General features: G+C 41.7%; 1 protein-coding gene and 1 long non-coding RNA gene across 5 annotated transcripts in view; one reads left to right on the top strand and one right to left on the bottom strand.

The window, feature by feature from the left end:
* The window catches only part of ITPR1 (inositol 1,4,5-trisphosphate receptor type 1), a 215,889-nt gene that overhangs the window by 127,533 nt on the left and 65,262 nt on the right, over positions 1 to 23,094 (top strand). For 2 of the 4 annotated variants that reach the window (XM_083491016.1, XM_083491015.1), the window contains 2 exons: positions 3,741 to 3,889; positions 5,404 to 5,515. In XM_083491016.1, the coding sequence (XP_083347142.1) occupies positions 3,741 to 3,889; positions 5,404 to 5,515 (261 nt within the window). Of the gene's footprint in view, positions 1 to 3,740; positions 3,890 to 5,403; positions 5,516 to 6,942; positions 6,976 to 16,889; positions 16,926 to 18,736; positions 18,785 to 23,094 lie in introns of all 4 variants that reach the window. The other 2 variants (XM_083491013.1, XM_083491014.1) reach the window with 2 other exon arrangements.
* Positions 5 to 2,447, bottom strand: LOC310702260. The gene is made up of 2 exons (XR_014523412.1): positions 2,219 to 2,447; positions 5 to 118 (listed from the first exon to the last, which is right to left on the bottom strand). It is a non-coding gene; the product is annotated as an uncharacterized lncRNA (long non-coding RNA).

The raw sequence follows: 23,094 nt of genomic DNA, 5'->3' as shown, positions 1-23,094 counted from the left end.
CATAGCACAGTGGGACAGAAAAAAATTCCAAATTTCAAAAAATATTCTATTGGGGTCTGGACTGGCAGTGACTGCACAGGAATGAGCCCTTGGGGTTCTGGTAGATAGCTTGATGAAGCTGCAAGAAGGTGAAATTCAGTGTTAGGGGTCATTGGGAAATGGATTGAAAATAAAACATAAAACTTTTTATAGAAACATATACAGTGGACGCTCGGGTCGCGATTGTGATCCGTGCGGGATGCACGTTCTCAACCCGCAGCATTCGCAACCCGCATCTGCGCATGCGGGGGTTGCGATTTGGTGCTTCTGCGCATGTGCAAAGCGTGATTTAGCACTTCTGCACATGCACGGCCGCCAAAACCCATTTTTGTACTCCCAGGTTTCGGCAGTCCACAACCCAAAAAAACACAGTCTGAAGTGTAATGTGTACAGTTTTGTTGCATCACCTCCAACAGGCTATTCTAGTGCTAGAAAAGTTTCAGAAAGGGGCAACCAAACCACTGGGTACTTCTTAGTTAGGAGAAAAGACAAGTTAGAGGGGATGTGATATAGTGGTGGAAGATGTGTGGAGAAAATGGTTAGATCTCTCTCATAATACTAGAACTCAGATTCATCCAGTGAACCTGAATGTACTTCTTCACACAACACTATAGAATTCACTCCATAGAATCAAAGAATTGTAGAATTGGAAGAGATGCTGAGAGTCATCTAGTCCAACCCCCAGCAATGCAGGAATCTCAACTAAAGCATCCATGACAGAACAACAACAACAACAACAACAACAACAACAACAAAACAACAACAACAACAACAATAATTTATTTATACCCCACCCATCTGGCGGCTTCCAACAAAATATTTAAATACAATAGTCCGTCAAACATTAAAAGCTTCCTTAAACAGGGCTGCCTTCAGATGTCTTCTAAAAGATAGCCATCCAACTTCTGCTTAAAATCCTCCCATGAATTTAAAGACGATTAGACGAATTCATAAGACTAGAGGATAATACTGGTAATTGCTACTGGTCACATGGCTATGTTCAGTTCTCCCCTGTTGGAGGCAGTACGCTTCTATGTATCTGTTGCTGGGAGTCAAAAGCAGGAAGAGTGCTGTTGCATTCAGGTCCTGCTTGTGGACATCCCATAGACGTAGTTGGCCACTGTGAGAACAGGACACTTGACCTGATGAGTCATTGGCCTGATCCAGCCAGCACTCTTCTCATATTTATTTTTTAAAGAGTTAGGTTGTATTTACACGAATATGGGAAATGGCATTAGTTGCTTGTGCAAGAGATATTCAAGACAGCATGTCTTGCTTCTGTAAGCCACACATACTTTCATTTACAAGGATGTGTCTTGCACAGTGAGCATTGTATTCAATGTAATTCAGAACCGCATGGATAACACATTTAGAAAGCTGTGTGAAGTCCCTCCTCCCACACCACAGTCTAGAAGACACAGACCATTAAATTGGTGGGAATTGCAGCAGTGGGGATGGGGAATATTCAGGGTACCAATCAGCCGCACCTTCTTCCAGATAATCCATTACATTCCCCCACCCCAACAGACACTCTGAGTTTCATGGCCAATGAGCATGTTCATTCATGACTTCTGAAAAGTTTTTTTAAAATTTCTTTTTCTAAATCTTTTTTAATGTATGTACTTCCTAAAACATTTGGCTTTCCCCCCCTCCCAAGCCTGCTTATAACTTCCTCTTCTGCATAGGTGGTGCTATTTGGGCTAAATAAGGATTGCCACTCAAAACTATGAGTTTCCTATTAGTATATAGGAAAAATAATTCCTTGAAGCAAATGCTTTTGCTAGATTAAAGCACTGCAAGCTTGCAATATGTTGAAAAGACCTAGCATTCTCAGTGACAAGTTCTTTTGCTAGTAAGCATCAGACTTACTCCCCTACCCTTTAAAAACATTTTTAAAAAATTATTTTTATTATTTTTTGAAATTATTACAAATCAAACAAAATTGCTTTAATGCAATTTCTTAAAATCAGGTTTCCCGCTCCTGTTGCAGACATATGTCCATATTTCCCCCGTTGCTGCTGCATTTCTTATTTTGTCTCCAGTTGACATCTTTTACTTGCCATTAAGCGGTTCTTCCAGCTGACCAATTTTTCACCTTACAAACAGCAGCTCTGTTACATCTTATAAATATATAATCCATTTCATGTGTGTAATCCTTCATATACATTTTGTTCCAGACCTGGTGTGTTTCGAGGATTCAGTTCTTTCTTTCGTCGTTGTTCAATTTTTTGCAGTGTTTATCTGGATGGTACAAGGTCACGTGTCATTTCTTTCCACTGTTCTCAAATTAACCTACGAACCACAGCCATAAATAACTCACAGGGTGCACCCCAGGCTTCCGCCATTAAGTTCCCCTCTGGAGTTGTTTCTTGACACAAAGTTAACAGCAAGGTCTTTTCTCAAATTCAGCCTCTCTTCCACATCTATTCGGCTGCAGGACATTTTTTCCCACCCCCCCCACTCCAGTCCTCTGACAACACCCCCATACAGAAGTGGTCATACTTAAAGTCCATTTAGCCTCGATTGAGAGGGGAGGGCATAGCAAAACCTTATTAAATTCCTTATTGAGCATAAATCAAAAGGCTCCCACCTCCTTTTCGAAGTGTCAAACAGAGTAACAAAGCAACGACTACACACGTCTCTTTCATTGTGCAGCGGAGGACAGGAAAAAGAAGGACCATTTGAAAACTATAAAGCACAAAGCACCTTGTCCTCCCCCTTCCTTTTCCAGCTGTTGCTAGGATTCTCAAGCTTCAGAAAAACAGTCAAATACCTTCAGAGAGCCAAGCCCAGTCCTTTTGGCAGCTGATTGATTGCAGCCCATTAGAATATGTCTCTTCAGGAGCGCCTCTTGATTAATGCCAATTGTCCAGATTAAGGAGGAACTACAGTGCTGCCTTGGTTCTCAGTCTTAATCCGTTCTGGAAGTCCGTTCCAAAACCAAGGTGCATTTCCCCAAAGAAAGTAATGCAGAATGGATTAATCTGTTCCAGGCTTTTAAAAACAACCCCTCAAGCAGCAATTTAACATGAATTTCACTATCTAATGAGACCATTGATCCATGAAATGAAAGCAATAAACAATGTACTGCAGTCACACAATCAATCAGTAGCTGAACAGGGTTCCACACAGTCACAATAACAAAACAAAAAAAGAGCCACAAAAACAAAAATGCAAATAGCAAAAACAGACAGACCTCAGTGTAACACTCAAAATGGTAGTGTGGCACTCAAAACGGAAGTGTAACACTCAAAATGGAGCATGTTTGGCTTCCGAAAAACATTCGCAAACCAGAACACTTACTTCTGAGTTTGCAGTGTTTAGATTCCAAGTTGTTTGAGTACCAAGGCGTTTGAGAACCAAGGTACCACTGCATTCACAAATCATGCCAGTAACGGAGGCTCTTCCATGGCAGGGACACACTCCTAGGTCGCTCCTGTTTTGCCTTTCAAGTTGGCAGACACAGGATTACGCGGCACTGCAGGATACAGTGAACTCCCCAGACCCTGCTGAGAAGCATTGGAGGATTTATACCACATTTTCTCCCTTTCCCCTATCTGAACTTCTTCACAGACCGCGGAGGGCTGCAAAGAACATCAAACATTGACTCATGGGCATAGCCAGAAACCCCTTTAAAAAACATTTTAGTCCCTACGAATTTCCCAATGTTAATTTTAAACTGTTTTATATCTTCACTTCAGGATATAGTGTCTGCTCTGGAAGATCGCTTGCGCCCGCTTGTCCAGGCTGAGTTGTCTGTATTGGTGGACGTCCTTCATAGACCAGAGCTGCTCTTCCCAGAGAATACAGATGCAAGAAGGAAATGCGAAAGTGGAGGTTTCATCTGCAAGTGAGTGGTGGAGTTGTGTTTACTTAATTCTCTTCCAGTAAATCCTGGTCCTTTTTTCTTTTAGGATGTTGCACTGTATTCTAATCTCAGCTTGTTATCATTTATCTTTGGTGAGATATTTGTACATGGATCAGGCTGTCAGTAAAAGGTTCTGGATACAGGCAACATCTTTTTGGTTGAGGAAAACTATAATATACTGCAGATTCTGTAACAGGAACACTGATCAATAGGGCCCCCCAAAATATCAAGTGAAGCTTCAACAACCTGGATGAAGAGTTATAGTTCACCATATTTCCTGCCGTGTGGGCGGTATCAGGACCAGTAGAACAGTGCCATTTTCTCAAGTTTATTTTGAAGAAATTTCCATTTTTTTCCTGCTGGTTCCCAGGATTTCAATAACAGAACTAGATGTGTGACTGTCCTCAAAAACAGCCTTCCCTCCATAATGACTTGTAAGAAAAAAAATGTGTAATGTCATATTAGCCCAGTTCACATATAACTTTTTAAGTGTTAACCATAGCTTGGCATGAACAAACAAATATGAAGGCTTCCAGAGATATGATCCTGGCTGATTTGCTCCTCCCTGGTCGTTCTACTCCTGTGGTGCACTGAGCTAAGCTGTAGTTTGCCATAGTGTATCATCTGAACCCAGGCTCGTGGTTTAGCGCTCTCAAAACAAACCATGAACTGTAACCATGTTTCTTTATCCCTGTGGTTTGCTGTTCATGGTTTGTCTGTGGTAGCTACACCACAAGTCCAGGATGGGACAACAGGTCAACAATCCTACAGCTTAGCACAACACAGCAGTAGAATGATTAGGGATGAGCAAGGTGACTGTGATACTCTCTTTGGAAACCAACACATTTGCTCGTTCATGCTAAGTCATGATGAATGAGGTCATTGTCATGTTTGGGGTTTTCTCATTCTCAGAAGTGTGGGGATGCCATGTCATTTCTATTTGCTAAACTTTATGTGGGATTTGGTGGGGCTGCTGTTTTTGGTAGAAGCCATGCATCTCTTGTAACAGTTCAGCCCTAAGTGCCCAGAAGCTTGCCTTTCTTTAGGTTGTAGTTGTGTTCCTTTGTTCAGTCCTTCAGGACAATTCACAATGAAAGAGTCTGATAACTTTTAGAGCATGAAAATAGGTAAGTGACCCAATAGCTTCCAAAAACAGCACCCCAGAATCACATGGTTCATTTGCCATCAATGAGGACTTATGTTGAATGAAATAACATAACAGCACTTATAGTTCCCTTATTCCATATTTAAAGCAGTCTTTAGTTTATCATTACACCTTGTAGTCCTTACATATAGGAGAATTGTGAGTCAAAATTATCTTGTTGTGTGACACCTATCACCAGTAACACGGCAAATATAAACAACAGATGAATATGGCATATGCTAGCCAATTTGTACTCCCTCTTGACCCTTGATTTTAAATAGCCACAAATGCCTTCCTAACCAATTAGAAATTCTAGTACTGAAACAAACTGTGATCAATTGGTTGTTTTCAGGTTAATAAAACATACTAAACAGCTGCTGGAGGAAAATGAGGAGAAACTTTGTATTAAAGTATTACAGACACTCAGGGAAATGATGACCAAAGATAGAGGCTATGGAGAGAAGGTACTTTAATTTACCGTATATTATCTTGTCTTTTATTCTGTCTTTATATTTGCAGTGTAGTAAAAGAAACATCAGTACTGGCTCCTTATCTTTGTCTACTTTCTGCATTGTAAAAACATCTGAAACATTGTTGTGCACAATTGAATTGCTGCTGTTATTATTATCCCAGGTATTTTTAACATAGGCTGGGAATACCAAAGTACCTCAGCCATACCCTTTTCTTTGCAGTTGAGGATAACCGACCTTAGAATAGCTTACCTGGCTTTTTATCACATCATGAATACAGAATCAAGGGGAAAGTGGTTCTGGTTTTTTTTCCCAGGGGTTCCCTTCCTACTCACTGTGTAAACAAATACTGAAAATATTGAAATCAGTGAAAAAACTTATAGAGCTGCTAGCCTAGGATAACCAATGGTTTAAATCAGAGGTGGCTATCCTGCAGCCTTTCAGATGCTGTTGGACCCCATCTCCCACCAAGCCCAGCCAGCCAGCGGTCAAGGGTGATGGGAACTGTAGTCCAGCAAAACCCGGTGGGCCAAAGGACAGCCACCCCAATGTAAACCCTAAACGATTGTTCTACTATACTTCACATGGTCTCCCAGGATCCTTAGTGTAAAATAAAAATAAAAATGCATATGGTCTATGAAGTCCACTTGTATGAGGATAAACTATATGTTACACCTGAATCTTAAGGTTATGTATGTTTTGAGGTGCCAGTGAAGTTCATCCAGTTAAGAATCAGATAAGAAATTCAGGGGCTTCACAAAAAACTAGCACACATGAGAGGTGAGCTCTTAAAACCCCTGACTCGGAGGCAGAAAAGCGTTCTTGGCTCCCTCTGTATTTCTTAGACCCAGAAGCCCTCCCTGCCAGCGATGGCTACACATAGGGAGGGGACAACAGGGACATTTTACCTTTCAGTCCTTCTGCCTTTGTTCCCCAAATATATTCTTGAACAAAGCCCATGAACCTTTCATGCGTCTTTAAGAACTCAGGATTAATATTTTATCTGGTATTAGGTCCTCTTTTGGGCATGGGACTTCTACGCTTTAGGAAACAATAACACATGGTTTTGCTCTAAATCATCTGCATGGGATCGCTTGCGTTCTAACACTTATAAGTATGTGGTAGGCATAAAAAAGATTCTACTGTCTCAAAAAAATTGAAGAAGAGATCCATTACTGCTTTTGTTTTCAGTGAATTTGAACAAGTACTTACTTTCCTGACTCTACTTAAACGGGCAACATTACATTCCTATGATTTGCCACCTTTTTACTTCGTTACAGTATCCTACAAATACAATATTGGCAGTGGTTGTGGGTAGAGTATGCATTGTGGATCTTGGTGCTCCTATCACCTGGTTACTTGCAATTTCTCTTGTATTAATTCTTGTTTTCAACTTTTTCTCCTCCTTTTTCACTTTCCAGTTGATTGCACTTGGTGAATTGGATAATGCTGAGGTTTTGCATTTCTTTCTTCCCCCCTCCCAAAAAATGTAGTGTTTGTAGCCTTGTAATCTGTTGTGCTGTTTTGCCAGTGCTTAAGCGTTGTGGTTCGTGTACTTGTACTAGTGACGTAGTAGAATGTAACTTGCCAGTGCCTGCAGTGAGGAAACAAGTCATTATATTGTCTCTTATCCTTCAACATTAATTTTGTCCAAATGTCCTCTGGGGGCAACATTTTTATCCTCTCTTGAAAGGTAGAATGGAGAGGTAGCCATCATTTGCATTACTAAACATAATGTAACCCCCACCCCCACCCCAAGATTATTTGCGTGCATATAGAAGCAGTTAATGAAGATGCAAGGATGGAGGAAGTTTAATCCCTTTGTCCCATTGTCTGCCATTCTGAGTAATTAAAATGTGGGAAAGACAACTTGAATATGGGATCCAAATAGTTTCGCTATTCATAAATAGACTTGAGCATGTCTAGTGAAGTTTTTGAGCTCATGCCGTATCTCAAATTGCCTTTTAAAGGACTTTCGGTTTCCAAAATAGTTTGCCATGCAGAAGGAAAGACTGCTGTTTTGAGAAATGCTGGCACTAAGCATGTTTAGATATGCAGAAGTAGTTGTGTGATGCCTTGGATCCTGGAAACTGACTGTTCCTACCAGGGAGACACCACCCTAGAACAGTGCAGTCCAATATTAACTGTTTATATTGTTAATTAATTTTCCTATGCTGACACCTAAACAGAGTGAGTCTTTCAGTGGGTCAATGACTAGCTGACCCAAAGGTTTCATTCTAATAGGGAGCTTGGGATCAGTGACGCTGAAAGATTTACATTTATCTCTTAAAGTGAAAAGTGGCCATACACCCTAAAACTTGGAATGGAAAGTTGAATCTAGGTAACTGAATGTGAGAGCGAAACCAATTGGTGATTTTTTTATTGTGGATTAATTAATCAATTCTGAATAAGACTGCAGTTTTGAAGGTGACACCTATAAAGCTAAATCAGCAAACCTTTGCATATGGGAGTAGAACTATTGAATTCTAAAGCTTACTCTGAGTAGACATGGGTAGAACTGGGGTATACTTGAGATAACTTGAAAAATGTACATTTTGTATGCATGAAGACATTCATTGATGGGTGTTGAAATGTCTCTTAAGTGTAGCAAATTTTCTTATTTCTCCATTGAATAGATCTGAGAAAATGGTGAAGGTTTATTTAGAATATTTACATCTCACCTCTTTTGATCCCAACGGTGGCTTAAAGTAGTTTGCAATAAGATGCACACAAAGTCCACACAATTCAGCAACCCTATGTCCCCTAGCTGATAGCACAGGCCAGGATACGTTTTGCTGCAGTCCCAGGACAACTGGCAGTTGTGTCTGAAGAGTGGTTGACTGGGAACAAGCCTACTGTAGCTGCTCCTTCTCAGGTGAATGGATAGGGCTAGGTTGCTTTTACTTTGACTCAAGGTAGTAGTGTTGGTCGTCTTCTCCGCTGCCAAAATTCCATTCCAATCCAAGTTGACTGCTGCTATTTAAATGTCACTAGGATCTGGTCTATGTCTACATTGCTATTAGGGACTCTAGGACCTAGATACTTCCAAGGTTCTGGAGGAGAGCATAAGCTAAGCGGCAGATTTGATCAAGTATAAGCATATTGTAGCCTTTTTGTATTGATATGTAGGCTTTCTTTTTTTTTTAAAGAAATTGTACTAAAGTGAACTCCTTTCTAGAATGCTGTATTGGAAATCCACTGTCTCCAAGGAGCTAAAGTTGTTCTTCATCCTCATCCTAGACCACATTGGCTTCAAAGTCTAGATCAGCTTTCCCCAACCAGATGCCCTCTAGATGTTTTGGATCACAGCTGCTTAGAGGGCTGATGAGAGTAGCAGTGGCGTAGCGTGGGGGGTGCAGGGGGGGCCCGGCCGCACCAGGCGCAACATCTGGGGGTTAGGGTTAGGGGGCGCAAATCCACGGGTTAGGGGGCGCAAATCCACGGGTTAGGGGGCGCAAATTACTTGCCTTGCCCCGGGTGCTGACAACCCATGCTACGCCACTGGAGAGTAGCACTCTAAAACATACTGCGGGCAGTGAGTTGGAGAAGGCTGGTGTAGAGAAGCTTCATGTATTTCTCTGTCTAATTAATTTGTGACAAATTCAGATGGAGTTTGGGGCTGTTTGTTTTTTTGCTTTGATTTTCATTTAAACTCTTCCCTCTTCCCCACCCAAGTCTCTGGCCATTGTAGCCTGCTGTGTTTTGCAGTAAATCAACTACAGTGATCAGGCTCGATTTAGAACTTAGGCTCTTGATTTCAAGTAAGAACTTTGTTGGCTGCCTTGCATGGAAGGGATTTCATGCTTCAAGCAGGTGTGTTTATAAATATAGGAAATGAGCACTGTCTGTTTATTAAAAGTGTCTTCTGGCAGTAGTTTGGATTCCCTGAAGCCTCTGTAAGGAAGCCACAGTGTTTTCCTTTGCGTAATTTCCACCAGCCACTGTAAAAGCATGGAATGAAAGAAACTCATCCTTTTAGTGTTCATTCTGATAAAATGTGCTCTTGCAAGTCCAATTATTTGCTCATCCTCTTTGCCAGCCCAACTATATGTCTTTGGTTTCTGACATGTATAGAACTGCAGGTCTCTTCCACAAGGTTTCATGCACTAGAACCCACTTTGTCCGATGCAGAAATAAAGGCAGCAGTACTTAATTTTGTGGGTGTGCGTCCTCCATTTAACCAGTGTTTTGTACTGCTCACTAGCAGCACATAGAATCATAGAATCATAGAGTTGGAAGAGACCACAAGGGCCATCGAGTCCAACCCCCTGCCAAGCAGGAAACACCATCAGAGCACTCCTGACATATGGTTGTCAAGCCTCTGCTTAAAGACCTCCAAAGTAGGAGACTCCACCACACTCCTTGGCAGCAAATTCCACTGTCGAACAGCTCTTACTGTCAGGAAGTTCTTCCTAATGTTTAGGTGGAATCTTCTTTCTTGTAGTTTGCATCCATTGCTCCGTGTCCGCTTCTCTGGAGCAGCAGAAAACAACCTTTCTCCCTCCTCTATGTGACATCCTTTTATATATTTGAACATGGCTATCATATCACCCCTTAACCTCCTCTTCTCTAGGCTAAACATGCCCAGCTCTCTTAGCCGTTCCTCATAAGGCATCATTTCCAGGCCTTTGACCATTTTGGTTGCCCTCCTCTGGACACGTTCCAGTTTGTCAGTGTCCTTCTTGAATTGTGGTGCCCAGAACTGGACACAGTACTCCAGGTGAGGTCTGACCAGAGCAGAATACAGTGGCACTATTACTTCCCTTGATCTAGATGCTATTCACCTATTGATGCAGCCCAGAATTGCATTGGCTTTTTTAGCTGCCGCATCACACTGTTGGCTCATGTCAAGTTTGTGGTCAACCAAGACTCCTAGATCCTTTTCACATGTACTGCTCTCAAGCCAGATGTCACCCATCTTGTATTTGTGCCTCTCATTTTTTTTTTGCCCTAGTGCAATACTTTACATTTCTCCCTGTTAAAATTCATCTTGTTTGTTTTGGCCCAGTTCTCTAATCTGTCAAGGTCGTTTTGAAGTGTGATCCTGTCCTCTGGGGTGTTAGCCACCCCTCCCAGTTTGGTGTCATCTGCAAATTTGATCAGGATGCCCTTGAGTCCATCATACTGTGTGACACATTAAGTAAAGAAAGGGATCCTGGCTAGGTTGACAAAGAATAGCAGTAGCCTAGTGCAATGGTTAACTCAGCTGTGGAGTTTTCTAAATAAGAAATACCCCCTTTATACCAATGGAATCTCTGCTTGAAGTGCTGGGCTTTCAACTTAACACTCCATTGCTGCAGTTGTGGACCGGCTGCTGATAAACAAATTCCTTTTGGAGCAAAATCCGTTGGTTATATTAAACCTAACCTCAGAACAAGTATCAGTAGAAGAAAGGTGAGATAAAATTACAGTGAATAGTAATGATGCAGTCATGAAACTGCTGCCTTAAGGTAGAAGAACAGGAAAATAAGAACTCTCTAACTCCTGGAAATTCCTTCAGCAGTTCTGCTAAGAAAAATGAAGGAAACAGAAAACCTTGGCTAACAATTACCCTAATGTGCACAGTCTTGGAATAGAGGCAAGTACATGCCATCTTAGGTGAATCTGGCCATACTGGACAAAAGGGATTGAACAAATGGAAAATGAGGAACTAACCAATTGGAAGGGGCCCCCTTGGAAGGTTGTGAACTTTCCTTCCTTGGAGTTTTTTTAAGCAGAGGTTGGATGGCCACCTGTCACAGGTGCTTTAGTTGAGATTCCTGCATTCCATGGGGTTGGACTAATGACCCTTGGGGATCCCTTCTAACTATGATTCTATGGTATTTCCTACATACCACCAGCTTCAGAGCTTTGTTACCCAAGGACCTTATGTGAAATGGGCTTCTGTGCTGGGGTGGGAAATATATATGCATGTAGGACTAATATAATTTTAATTTTGTATTTCTGCTGGTTACATAAATGGATTAATTGCCCTGCCAATTAATTGGCTCCTGCCAACCTAGCAGTTCGAAAGCACGTCAAAGTGCAAGTAGATAAATAGGTACCGCTCCAGTGGGAAGGTAAACGGCGTTTCCATGCGCTGCCCTGGTTCGCCAGAAGCAGCTTAGTCATGCTGGCCACATGAGCTGTACGCCGGCTCCCTCGGCCAATAAAGCGAGATGAGCGCCGCAACCCCAGAGTTGGCCACGACTGGACCTAATGGTCAGGGGTCCCTTTACCTTTTATTGATCTTGGAGGTATGTTGTTCCTTCAGTAGCAACAGGATATATTAAATAAGCCTTATCTCTTTTTTTAAAAAGAAGGAGGAAGAGTAATTGAAAATCTTAATGGCCTTGATAAAGAAAGTTGTAAAGCAGAAGGAATCAAATGGAACGCTGGAGTGAGATAGCGTTTAGAAGAACTGATCGCTCTTCTGATACTATTAAACTTTGCCTGAAGGGGGCATTCTGGTGATGCTGAATGGAGCAGAGAGATGTCCTACTTGCCTTCTCTCTCTGTCTCTCTCTCTCCCTCCTACATTGCAGTGAACTGCTCAGTTGGGCACCTGCCAACAGCCAAGCAGCAGTTACATAACAGGCATCTTTTTTTTTTTCTTCCTGGAATTTAGGCTTGCTGCTGATGTGTGACCTTCAGCAGTAATTGCCAATAAAATGTGGTGGAGCTGTTTACTGTTAGTTCAGCCCAGACTCTGGCTGTCAGTATCCCAGACTATGCTGGCAGATATTGCAGTCTGTGTGGTTGCTAAAGCATTTCTTTTTAAAAAAAAAAAAGAAAAAGAAAAAAGCAGCAACATTAAAATGCTAATACAGCTTCAAGGAAGCATACAGGGAACTGTGCCCAAAGCTATAATAGTGCTGTAAAAGCAAGAGAGGTGGTGGTGGGGGTTTGCATACAGAAAGAAAGAGGGAATATTTTATAACCAGCCCTATGCTGGAGAATTTGCTCGTCTATAAAAGACTTTGGTCCAGATTGCTAAGCGGCTCATTATGCTTAAGTGATTGTATTTAAAGGGAGCTCCCCCATCCCCGTATATATTTTCTCGCGTACATCATAAGCAAATTTCCATTTATTATCAAAGACAACTGATAGGATAAAGAGAGTATTTTTGAGCCTTTGCCTTTTCAGCTGCATGCCAGGCACGCATTCAACAAATGAAGTTTTTCCCATGGCCACTGTTTTATAACTGTTGGGTGTCTTGCCAGAAGAAAGGGCAGCAGTTCCAGTAGGGTGTGGAACGGGAAAGGAGGAAAGAGAAGCATTTCAAGACTAGTCGTAATATTGAGTGTTTTCAGCCAAGTGTTTCATGCCTCTCCTCTCCTACATAGAAGCTGTAGATCAGGGGTTGGCAAGGTTTACCTCACCTGGGCTGGTTCACTCCAGCGGAGATCCCTCTTGTGGGCTGGATTGCGTGTGTGTGTGAGCGCCCCCGCCCCCCGATTTCCGGTGTCTCTGTTTGCGCAGACGCAATTTCCAGTGCCGTGGAAGCAAGTCCCCGTGCCTCACTGTGCTGGTTTAGTACAGTGTGCAAGGACTCACCAAACAGGCGGTAAATGACCCCCGTGGGCCGCTTGTGGCCCATGGGCCTTAGGTTGCCCACCCCTGCTGTAGATTGCTGTTGGAGGGGAGGGGTCAGTCCACTAATGTAACTAACCTTGTCAGCATTGCCTTGACTTGTTACCGACTCAGGGAAGGTTTTCGTTTTAAGTTCCTCTCTGCATGGAGGGAAGAGTGAAGTAATACACAAACGTGCAACTCTGTGTGAACAGAGTTTTGTCACATAAGGACTTTCCTCTCCAAAATTTGCTCTGGAATGTCTCCCAAGTTGCTGGAACACATTTTGATGGGTGTGGGGCTGCAGAGGAGAGGAGTGGGAAGGTTCATTGCACAAGCAGACCAGTATTGTTGGACACAAGCATGTACAAATAAATAATCTGGGGAACAGCATACTATATTAGACCCCAAAGACAAGTATGTATGTGTGTGTGTGCACGAAATTTTTCAATTCATGTTTTTGCACATTTGCTTTTAATCTGTTTTTACGCTTTGCGTGTCACTTTAGAATTTGTTTAGGAAAAAATATGCATTGGAAATAGGAATGCTGAAATTTTGGGACACAGTTAAACTTGTAATTTTGCTGACTAAAAGTACTTTAAGGAAACTGCCCTAAGCCACAAATAGGGATAAGAATAGCTCCAGGTGTACTATTCAGGTTATGTCTCCTTGAAAACGTTCTGTTCTCATTTTAATGGTCACTTAAACTGAAGAGTAATGAAGTGGACTTGTGATTATTTTGTACCTGTATAGTCAAGTCTCCCCAAAATGCACTGGTACATTCTTTGAAAGTATGAAATATATTTTAATGACTGAAACCATATTTCAGTGCTACACTAACAAGACTCCTTCTGTCTCAAGCTTCTGTGCTCCCATTCCCTCTTTTCTGATGCATCCCAGAAGAGGAAATAAGTAGCATTATGCCCAGAAAGGATAAACTGTGCTTAGTTTAAACTATGGTTCATTGAAACAAGCAGAAATAAGTCTGTCATTTCTGAAGCTAGCATATTCCAAGGAACCATAGTTTAAACCAGCTTTCTCTCATTACCAAGGTCCCCTCCATATATTTTTTTAGACTACAACTTGGCTGGGTTAACTGGGGCTGCTGTCCAAAACATGTGAAGGCCATCAGATTGGGGCACACTGGTTCAAACTAAAGGTGGGCCAAACATTATTCTCCATTTCACAGGTCCATTCGTTACCTGCAAAACCGGAGGTAACATTTCTTGAGCTCATGACCTGGAGGAACCAATGAAATTGGGGGCGGGTACACTTTTGTAACTGTACAATGTGGCCAAGGAATCTTTATTACCCTTAAAGTGACCCTGTCTACATGAATGCACTCTGCCGTCTTTCTAGAAATAACCATGTTACTACATGTGGCCCCATGGGCATACCAGGAAGCAGGAAGCTTGCATGTAGAGTGCCTAATGTTCCTGCTAGCTAGTATGTGGGGGCTTTTAAATGGTTTTAAGAACAGTGAAGACTGCTTAGTTTTTATATGGCATGCTCCCCAACTCGCTTACGCACTCACCCCAAGAATCCAAATCATTTTCACCTAAACCGTTTATGCTTGTCATACAGCAAGGATGGGGAAACTGCCCCCCATAAGTCAAATATGGCTTGCATGGCCTTTGACCCACAAGGCTCTTCTTGCCAAGCCATATCCCTTACATATCTACCTCCCCTTACCCCCAGGGCAGGCAATTAAGGGTGGGGCTTGGCCGAAGGGCCTTTCTACAGCGGTTTCCAAACACAAATCATAGGGCTTGCAAAGCACTTTGTACAGTGATTCCCAAATGCATGGCCTGTTCAAGAGGCAGCAACACAGGCATCCTACTGCCTCCCTCTCCAAGATGGATCCCTGCCCCTCTTCCTGCTTCTTCCTCCAAGCTACCTTTGCTTGAAAACTCCCTTTTCCTGTCCCCTCAAACACACACCCCATCACCTTGGTAACATCTTATCCCCCAGGCTGAAGGATTCCTCTCCTCAGTGGCCCATCAACACCTTTTGTCATGTTAACAGGTTTTCTCTTTACTAAGCCAGCCAACCTTTGCAGCTTCCATTCTCCTTTCCTATCACAAATAACTAAAACCCTAGCATTCATTAATTTCTAATCTATAATGACTAAATTCTCTTCTGAGATTTGTTATTTCAGCAATATATGTATATATATGCTTAAACATTACAGTAACTTTACTTTGCTAAATCTTTGATAATATGTAAATAGTTGGCCAAGAAAAGTCCCCCTTTACTTAACAACAATATAGCAAAACAGCAGGGAAATGCTTTCAGAATTACATTTTTGGGGAATGGAACTCTTTCTTTAACTGCTTATACCTTGCAACCCTGTTGTTAAAAGGTGGTAGTATTGGAGTGAATGGGCCTTGGAGTTGTAGGCAAGCTATTTAACATTTTTATACACTTTGGACCGGAAGAAAACTATTTTGTTTAAAACTTCCAGTATGATCTGAAAAGAGGATAGATATACCAGAATGAGCTAGATCAGGGGTAGGCAACCTAAGGTCCGTGGGACGGATGCTGCCCAATCGCCTTCTCAATCCAGCCCGCAGATGGTCCGGGAATCTGTGTGTTTTTACATGAGTGGAATGTGTCCTTTTAATTAAAATGCATCTCTGGGTAATTTATGGGGCATAGGAATTTGTTCATGTTTGGTTTTTTTTCAAAATATAGTCCGGTCCCCCACAAGGTCTGAGGGATGGTGGACTGGCCCATGGCTGAAAAAGGTTGCTGACCCCTGAGATAGATGTTAGGTGAAGGAGGATAAGCTCCTACAGCTGCTTCTCATTTAAGGGTTTCCAAAGTCTCCCAAAAACAAGCATCCATCTTCTTGGAACTAGTTCAGGAAAAGAGACCACTCCAGAAATAGTTGGGCATTGTACAAGATTGTCTGGGAGTTAGCCGCTCGTAACATTCTTTGGCAAGACTTTAATTTACACGTATTTTCAGAAATAGACCCGAATCTTGCCGTTCCATATATTTAAGCATATTATGAGAAGCATCCCTTTTTCGTGTAACATGACCAAATTCCAAGTCATCATCATCATTATTACTTCTACTACTGCTGCTATTACAGGTGATAGTCCAGTGCTTGGTGTGTCTATGTGATGTAGTTTGCCTTCAGTTTCCTTGTGTTATCTAGGTGTTTCCTTGTGCATGCGGTATTGGTTTTCAATAGATGTTCATGTTTTTAATGGATTTTGGTATAGTCATTTAAAGTTTGAATATGTTCCTTAGTCATTTTTTAAACATTTAAATGCTTAAAGCATTACTGATCAGCTATGCAGACATTCTGTTTTGCTGCTGCTCATAGCAAATCACATATATTGTGGAAGAGGAAGGTTTGGTATTGGAAAAGGTGAGAATCTAATTGTGTATTCTTGGACATGGCATTCCTGCTTGTGTATGTCTTGAACGTTTTTTCTTCCATTCTTTTGGACTGGAGGTGAGATGTCCACTGTAATTAAATTAATAAAAGGGAACTGTATGAACTGGGAACAGATATTTAACACTACATCCCTAGCATATTGATGTGTATACATCTGGTATTGGCATTTCTGAGCAAGATATGCATGTGGTCATTGTGGTAATGACCATGTACTTCAGGCATATGCCTATTTTCCCAAGGATCATTTAAAAAAAAATATTTTGGATGGGGGACAGGATTCTGTACTGTTGTCAAACTAGTATTTTGTTGTCTTGTAAAAAAAGTCAATATCTCCATGTGCCAATCATTGGTTTACAGGAAAGATTGATGACTAATGAATTTTCTTTTTACAATTTTGCTTTTAAATAGCTGCCACAGTCACCAGAAATGGAAAGCTCCATAGAGGTCTGTCACTCGCTCACCTATATTTGTAAAACATACAAATATTGGTGATTTTAAAGTAGCTGTGGTTGGATGTCTGTCTGTCTTTTTGGTGGTTCCAATTCTGTTCAGATAAGTGAAGTTTAGCCAGTGATCTCTGCATGTGTTCCAACTGCTTGGATTATAGTGCTAAGTGGACAAATTCATCCTGCTTCACTAAAAAAGAGAGAGAGAGAGAAATGGAAAAACAAAACAGCAAAGGGCTATGTCTGTTAATTCAGATAGATGCCTAACTACACCTTACTATCAAAGAAATATTGAACACTTCAAAAAGTTGGAATATTTAAATATAACTGCAATGTTCTTAGTCTCTTGAAATTCAAAATACCTATCACCTTGGTGTAGCAAGAGAAGCCTGTACTTGGATCACCATTTACAGTAGATTGCCCTTGAGCTATGTGTTTCTGTTTTTATTATTTATCTTTTGAACTTTTATACCACTTTTCATGAGGCTTTTGAAGCGGAACATGATGCCCATTAATCTTGTAGACCATGTAATCCTGTTTGAAAATAAGCTACTTGTACTATAAATGGATTTACTGACCTTTTCTTACAGGATGACTCAGTAACACAATGAACATGCATGCATTGGGAAAGTGTGGTTCAGTGTTTTGTATGCGTAAACATTGGTGACTGTCACGTGTGAACGTTTTATCAGAGAGAGTACTTTGCATGTTACTTGCAGACTTTTTACTTTTGTTTCGGGGTGATATCCAGTATTAGTCATACAGTAGATTTTGGTCAATTGATATCGGTGGGTCTACTTAATTCAGGGTACCCCAGTAAAGGATCCAGAGGGAAGGTTCTTTCCAGTGGTCCAGATGGGGGCCATTGGGCCAAAGAACACCATACTGGTGCCCTGGTGGGATTGCCTCATTTGATCTGCGTCATGGGGACATCCTTGAATCCCCGATCAACCCTGAAGGAGTAATCAATCAGCAAGTGGGTTGGTTGATTTAGGATACACACTCAGTGCCTATTCCAAAGTCTACTACATCTGTAATCGATGAAGTTGTGGCCAATTTAAATCCCAGATTATTATCTTGTCATCATTCCTGCTATTACAAAATCACCACCCAGGTCACTGGCTCACTGTGCTTGGACCCACAATCAGACTTACATGCACCCCTTTCTTCCTCTTCTCACACACGAGAGGAAATTAAAATCTGTTGCTTTTAAACTAACCAGAGTTCCCAGAATTCAGACATAGCAAACAACTGTGATTCGTTTAAAATCAGAAGTGGATACTTTGTGTTTTCTCCTCAGGTCTGTGCTAGAGGGAGGAGAAGGGGAATGTCTAAAGCCACAACTCACTATGGCTTCTGCGTGAAACACTAAACCATAATTTTATACAAACCAGACCAAATTTCCAAAACATTTCTTTAAAAACTAATAATGAAGACTGACAATAAAAGATCCACTTGTAGTGTTGGCCCTTCTTTTAAAGTTAACTTTTCTAGTTTACATCAAGCAGAAATGAAGCACTTTTTCTTAAGTTCTATTTTTTGAAACAGAGATTTGGAGTGAATTGTGTCCAGAATAACTGCACATTAAACTGTGACGTGTCTGTATATTGCATGGAGGCAACCATTGGCAATTTCTTTTTCTCTTCGTTCATTATGGTTAGGTAGAGAAAGAATGCTAGAGCCAGTGCTATCAAAGCTAGATGAATGTTGAACAAATTCATTGCAGCAACTAGTTAGTTATTGGTGCTAAATTTATTTAGTGTCTCTTTAGTATCAGACTTTAAAACAGAATTTTTGCATACTCGCCAGGAGCTTGATCAAAGTCTACCACAGAGACAGCTTGAAGATCATAAAAGGGTACGTATATTCTGTGGTGGTGTTTAGGTTTAATATGTTGGGTGCTAATTACACCTGGGCTTTCTTTGTTCCTTTTTCTCACTTTTTAAATAGCTTAAAGAAAATGTGGAAGTAGCTGAAGGATCCATCTGTTTGTTGCTGTTGCAAATTTCAAAAATATTATTGAACAAAGATGACAAATGCCATTTGATAGGTCCAGGTTAGATTCTGGAGGCTTTCGGATGTTAGAGAATGTGTGGGTGTGTTCTTTTATTTCTTTTTAATGGTGTCATCTGACTTGTGACATATGACATTGTAAATTAAGTTAATATAGATGTAGCTGCAGTGGCAACTGGTAGTAAGTGTTTTAGAAATTAGGGCTTGCTTTCAGGGGAAAAACATTGGTGCAATGTCTCTTTCCTTATATAATGTGTTCTGTACCATAGGTCCAGGGCTTCAGTTTTTGGGGGAAGCTTACAGCATTAATGAAACCCATTAATATCACCTTGTGTGCCCCTCTCCCCACTTGTAGTAAAACCATGTCCCTCAAAGTCTTCTGTAATTTAGAAGGCGTATCTCTCTAGGGGTCCTGTAATATTGCAGTATTCTGCTGCATGGACTATTAGAAACAGAGGTGTCTTCACTTGACCAACCCAGTAGTCCTAAAACTCAGGATTTATTTTAACATAATCAGTTGGAAAACTCTTGCAGCCAATGCTGAAATATAGCAGCAGAATACACGAAATTATTTGTGTGTTTTTTCCAGTAGCCTACTGTCTGCCTGTTTCAATGCATGATTTTAGCAATGTGATTTCTTTCTTCACTGGAAGTAACACAGGTGCCCCATACTAATATTATGAAGAGGCATGCCTTCTTTTTCCTACTGGGCTTGAGGATCAATACTACTGTTCCATATACTGTAGATCAGCTTTTGCCAGTCTTTTAGGCCCCGTGGGCACATATTCAAACAGGAGGAAGTATTGTGGGTGCTGCGCACACCCTGAACAAAAACCGCATACTGCAACCTGAACTTCAGCCAAGACAGATGGAGGGAGCCCTACAGGAACTGAGAAAGACTTCTGTGGGCCAGTTGTTAACGGCAACTGGTAGTAAATATTGTAGAAATAAGAATATAAAACTCAGCTCTAGCACTTCATTAACATAAATCAATTTTCTCCTAGGGGGAGGAAATACAATATAATTGGATGCCTATTAAACTTGCCTGGGTCTGTTGTATGTGCTTTGCTTCCAGCCTCGCAAACTGTGCAGGATTGATGTCAACATAGACAGCTATGCAGATTTTGTTGTCTCCTTCTAATTAACTCACCCCATGATTGTTTGAATTGGGTTTTTGTGAGGTCTGTATTGTCATTAATGCTTCATTGTGATGCTGAACTACTACTTCTTCTTCTTCTTCTTCTTCTTCTTCTTCTTCTTCTTCTTCCACCACCACTACCACCACCACCACCACTAAATATCATTGATTTATTAATAATCTCCTAAACAACCATCTAAAGGCAATTTGCACTAAAAATATTTAAAACAAGACAGAAACCATACAAAATAGCTGCTTCTGTAGCTAGGAAAGCGTGACAGAAAAAAAATATATTTAGTTGTTTCTGGAAAATGCAGATAGTGGGTACTTAACAGAATATTTTGGTGGAACATGTTCCACAATGTGTTTTTTTGTGGCTGAAATAACTCTAGAGAGAAAGGTGGAGTTTGATCTCATTAAAAATGAGATGCTTAAAATACATTTGAGTCTCTGGACTGGCTCACTCACTGTGTCACAGATCATTGTTTCATGGTGGAAGGAATGGACTGTGTTCTTCTCCTTACCATGTCTATGAGGCACTTTTGTACCTCAGTGACAGAGCACATGCTTTGCATGCAAAAGGCTCCAGGTTCAGTCCCTGGCAGACAGTAATGAGCCGGGTGGACCAATGATCTGAATCTGAATAAGCCAGTTTCCTCCACCACAGAACAATGATCCTAGTCAGGTAAGTAAGTATATAAGTTGGACTTCTGTGTTTGTTCTAAAGGTGCCCAAAAGGCCAGTGCATCTATTTTCTACTAGATGGAAAAATATGAAAATATTTAAGCCATAAAGTTCATTCTGTTTATAGAAAATTATTGTTTTTCTGTCTCCAGTAGAAACCTGGTTGTTTTTAGATTCTGACGAACTGCCCTATGTCAGGATTTTTCTAGGCAGTTTATAACCCGTTTACCTTTAACACGGAGGTATGTTAGAAGAATGAACCACCTAGTTGCAGCTGTCAAACAAATGCTAGTGTAACGGATAAGGACATTTCCATAACTAGTTGCTTAAGGCTATCTAGGGAGAGGAGTGAGAATCTGCAACTTACGGTGCAATTCTCCTGGAAGTAAAGAGTAAGGAAGCGTTCAAACTAAACAGGTCATTTCCTTTTCAATTCCACTTATTAAATATATCCTTTTGCTTCATTAGTTTTTCACAGGTGGATTCAGTTGAGTGAAGAACAATGATAACTAACATGGAGAGCTGCCAGTCTGGGAGCCATCTAGTGCCTACTTAAAAGCTTACAGTCACTCCGTTATGATGAGCATTGTCACTTTCAGAAGCAGATGTGGGTCTCTCTGGGCTTAATCCATCCAGGTTTGTGGATGGGAAAAGTACTAGGAAGTCCCAAAGCCAATGATACCATTTAAATATACTTCATTGAACAAGTCCCAAGTGCAGGATATCTCTTGCTATGAGGGAGTGCTATGAGGGATATTTTTATTTAAAAAAACACACTTCATTACATGAATTATCTTGAAATGGGCCGCAAATAATGTTTTGCAAACATCTGGAGAGCTCTTAAGGCAGTTCATCAAAGGGCAACTAATGTACAATGCCTATTACTGATCTATTGTGACTTTTGGCTTCTCAAATCTTCACCCAGCCCTACAACAACTCACTGGAGAGGAGCTAAAAGTGCCAATTATGTGTGTGTGGCAGCACCAATGGTTCATTTAGGCAAGGAGATGGGCAGGGACGCGGACTTATAAAAAATATTGGGGGGGCCCGGGACAGCTCATGAATAATAAATAAGCTCATGAATATGCAAATAAAGTGGCTCCGGCCCCAAATAGGGCAAGCCACGCCCCCCAGCCAGCTGATTGGCTGGCTGGGAGGTGTGGCCAGTCGGGATTCCCCTGTTCTCGCGGGAGCTGAAACGAAGCAGCGAGGCAGGAGCCCCCGCCCCCGGGGATTCCCTAATCTCGCGGGGGACGGCCGGGGCTCTCAGACTAGGGCGCGCGGCTGGCTGGCTGGCTGGCTGGCGAGGGACGGCGGCGGCGCTCTGCTGGAAGGGCGCCCGAAATTATTGGGGGGGCTGAGCCCCCCCAAAAAATTTTTTTGAGGGGGCTCGAGCCCCCTCAGGCCCCATGGAGTCGGCGCCTATGGAGATGGGGACAAACAAGTTAAAGAGCAGAATATCCCTACCCCCCCAAAAAAAAAGAAGCCAGGGAAGGGAGTGCCAGATTTCCCCAGGAGGGAGTTTCAGAGAAGGGGGCACACTCATGAGGAAAGTCCTCTCTTGTGTTCATACCGGCAGCTGTAGTGAGAGAAAGGCCTCTCCTCCTGACTGGCACCTAATAATAATAATAATAATAATAAATTTTATTTATATCCCGCCCTCCTCAGCCGAAGCCGGGCTCAGGGCGGCTAACAACAATAAAACAGTACAAAAGTACAACACCTACTGGTTGGAGCATATGGTGGGCCCGCCAAATCATCACACAAGTATCTGTACCTTGAATTGGGTACAGATTAGTGCATTGCTCTCTGAACTGGAATGATGTGTTGTCCTTTAGTCACTGTGCTCAGAAACTGAGCCACTGGATTCTGCCACAGCTGTAGCCTCCAAACCTTTTCCAAGGTCAGGCCCAAGTAGAGGCCCATTGCTGTGATCTATATCAGGAAAGCACAGATCCTGTATATCTGGGATGTCCAACAGGTCGACCGCGATCGACAGGTCAACCCCTGGTTGTTATTAGTTGATCCTGGCGTCATTTTCGCATTTAGCCTTGCGTCTTCCCTCTTTCCTTTATCCGTGCACGATTTCAAGAGCGGCAGAAGAAGTTTCCGCTGGTGGGATGACTTCTTGTCTATCTATTTTTGTTGCTGCCCCGACCCCTAAAAAAAAGGTTGACAATTCCTACCTCCCTCCCTAAAAAAGGCCATTGGGAGTTGGATGTCCCTGCTGTATATGAACATCTGCACTCCTCTCTAAACCATCATGACCAAAAAAGGCTGGGATACAAAGACCATACCTAGATCAGGCATTGGATTCATTCTTTGAGGAGTT

This window comes from Podarcis liolepis, assembly GCF_965112155.1.
Source record: "Podarcis liolepis genome assembly, chromosome: 2".
Classification (NCBI taxonomy): Eukaryota; Metazoa; Chordata; class Lepidosauria; order Squamata; family Lacertidae; genus Podarcis; species Podarcis liolepis.
This window is presented reverse-complemented; position numbering and strand designations above follow the sequence as displayed.